Here is a 2,277-nt window from a genome sequence, read left to right on the forward strand (position 1 = left end):
ATAACGCATAAATAATGACCACATTGACTCTAAATGACGTTCTCGAGAAGCATTTTTGAAGTAAATCGCTCACGTCTTTCTTTGTAATTACCTATCAAAAAACAAAAACATAAAAAAAATTCAGAAATAAAATTACTTCTGATACGTAATTCTAAGCACGTTCCGTAATTAAAGTGACCTAAGCACGTTTCTAATTGTTGCGTAAACAATAGATAGTAATAATAGATTTTCGGCCATTGTCGAAGCGTTTTTTGTTCGGTGCTATCGAATGCGAGATTCTTTATTGAAAATAAGTTTAATGAGTAAGTTAAAGTACATTTTTATTGTATAATTATATTAATTGTTCTATAAGTTGTCAAAAATATATATAAAAACATAAAATTAAAAGTAATTTTCGATCAGATATTTAAAAATTCGAATAGAATATCATAAAATGATAAGAACGGCGTATGTATTCAGTGCCATTCACAATATTTAACTTTGCATTCATTTTCTGCACGAGACAATTATTGCATTAAACGTATTTTCTTCAAGTAAATAACAATTTATTATTTCCTTTCCGCATCTTATCCAATTTCTCAATATTGAATTCCATTAATAAATATCCAGTCATTTACTTCACCGGGAATAACTCTTCAATAAACAATATTGCATATGAATTATTGATTTTAGGATTGTAACATTTTTCACCTTCCACGCAATTAATAATATCAAATCACAATGTACTATTTATAACAGAAATAAATTGACTTTTGCTAAATTTTTAGTTTTATTTTTGTCGATTTTCAATGGAATAAATTTCCGAAATATGTTTTCACGATAAGAATTTCATCTGTTTATTTGACTAAACTGTTTGTCATTTCCTTTATTTTCCTCTTTTAAATTCTTATATATAATTATCAAATTCACGCGAAAAAACTTTTACGAATTGCTGTGTTTATTGCATTTACTTTTATTCTCTAGGTTGTGATTATAAAATGGATTCTCATAATACAAGTGAACACCCCGCGTGTCAAAATGACGTTGGGGTGGAAGATTATTTTAAAAATATAGTAAATGCAATGATTCAACTGACGTCTGATATCAATGCAGATTTTCCGGAAGAAACAGAATTGTCTTCTTCTGTAAGTTCAATTGAAAATAATTTAATAATTCTCATTATCTAAAGGTTTAAAACTGAAAAAACACAACACGAGAAATGCACAATTTATAAAAAGTGTTGTTTGTAATGGCTGCAAATTTTTTATTAATTAATAAATGATTTTTTTCGAGTAATAAAAGAACATTTCGACTACTGTAAGATTATTCTATCAGGAATGAAAACTTTTTTACTTTTTACAGGATTCCGATGAAGAAGAAAAGGGTGATTTCTGGTTTCTGGAAACTACTAGTTGTGAAAACAGACCTTTGAAGAAAGAGTTTTTATTTTTAGAGAAGCATTCATTGGTCAAAAAGATAATATATGAGGAAAATGAAGACGATGACGTCAGTATTAAATTGGATGAAGGTGAGGTTACAAACAGATTATAAAGAATTATAAAATAATTTGTTAAAAATTATTAAGAAATCTTTTAATGTTAAACTCATTCTTAATTCAAATTTTAATAAATTTATTAAAATTATAAAACTTAATATTAGTTATTTATTTGCAGTCTTTTACGTTTGTTGTATGTCGTAGTTTATTATATTTGAAACAGTTCAAAAACAGATCATTAATTTCTACAAAGATTCCATTTATTTCTTCAAAAACACTTTTGATAATGATATTTGTTAGTGTTTAACTAACAATTTCAACCACATTATATAAATATTCAGCAGTAAACATGATTAATTAGGAGTAAACCAACAAATAAAATAATTGCCACAAACACGACCTTAACATTGACAGAATCATTCATTGTCTTGGTCAATTCACGTATGAAATTTGATTGAATATTAATTTATCGTCCTTCAAAGTATATGTCGAAAAATTTCCAATGATTTTAATACAATTGAATGAATTTTATTCTTCTGTCTGTCATAATATTTGAATCGGGTCACATTTGACCTTCGACGTTTTTGGAATGGTTGTGACACCTCCATACAGAAAAAGTAAAGAAACGAAATATGTGTGTGTGTACTCACGTCTGTTTCATTTAATACCTGTGGATAGGTAAACATTACAAACAGAAATTTGCACGGTAACTTGTTTAATAAGAGATATCGGTAAGAAATTCGATTTGACATTTACTTACATAGTAATTATATTGTATTACCTCACTGTTTACACAATAATAC

The 2,277-nt window shown here is 26.9% G+C and overlaps 1 protein-coding gene across 1 annotated transcript; it reads left to right on the top strand.

The window, feature by feature from the left end:
• The first annotated feature begins 212 nt into the window (after positions 1–212).
• LOC111612538 lies at positions 213–1,530 on the top strand. Its single transcript, XM_023353770.1, has 3 exons — positions 213–302; positions 964–1,124; positions 1,342–1,530. Exons 1-3 carry the CDS (start codon positions 269–271, stop codon positions 1,528–1,530), a joined length of 384 nt encoding a protein of 127 aa, XP_023209538.1. The 5' UTR covers positions 213–268.
• The last annotated feature ends 747 nt before the right edge of the window (positions 1,531–2,277 follow it).

Source organism: Centruroides sculpturatus, unplaced genomic scaffold (assembly GCF_000671375.1).
Source record: "Centruroides sculpturatus isolate CEXI.00-Female unplaced genomic scaffold, Cexi_2.0 scaffold1734, whole genome shotgun sequence".
Lineage (NCBI taxonomy): Eukaryota > Metazoa > Arthropoda > Arachnida > Scorpiones > Buthidae > Centruroides > Centruroides sculpturatus.

Bases quoted from the DNA above. Each gene is read 5' to 3' on its own strand.
- LOC111612538 (XM_023353770.1), top strand. From the start codon at position 269: ATGCGAGATTCTTTATTGAAAATAAGTTTAATGA. The intron at 303-963 runs GTAAGTTAAAGT...TTTATTCTCTAG, and splicing joins ATTGAAAATAAGTTTAATGA to GTTGTGATTATAAAATGGAT. The intron at 1,125-1,341 runs GTAAGTTCAATT...TACTTTTTACAG, and splicing joins AAACAGAATTGTCTTCTTCT to GATTCCGATGAAGAAGAAAA.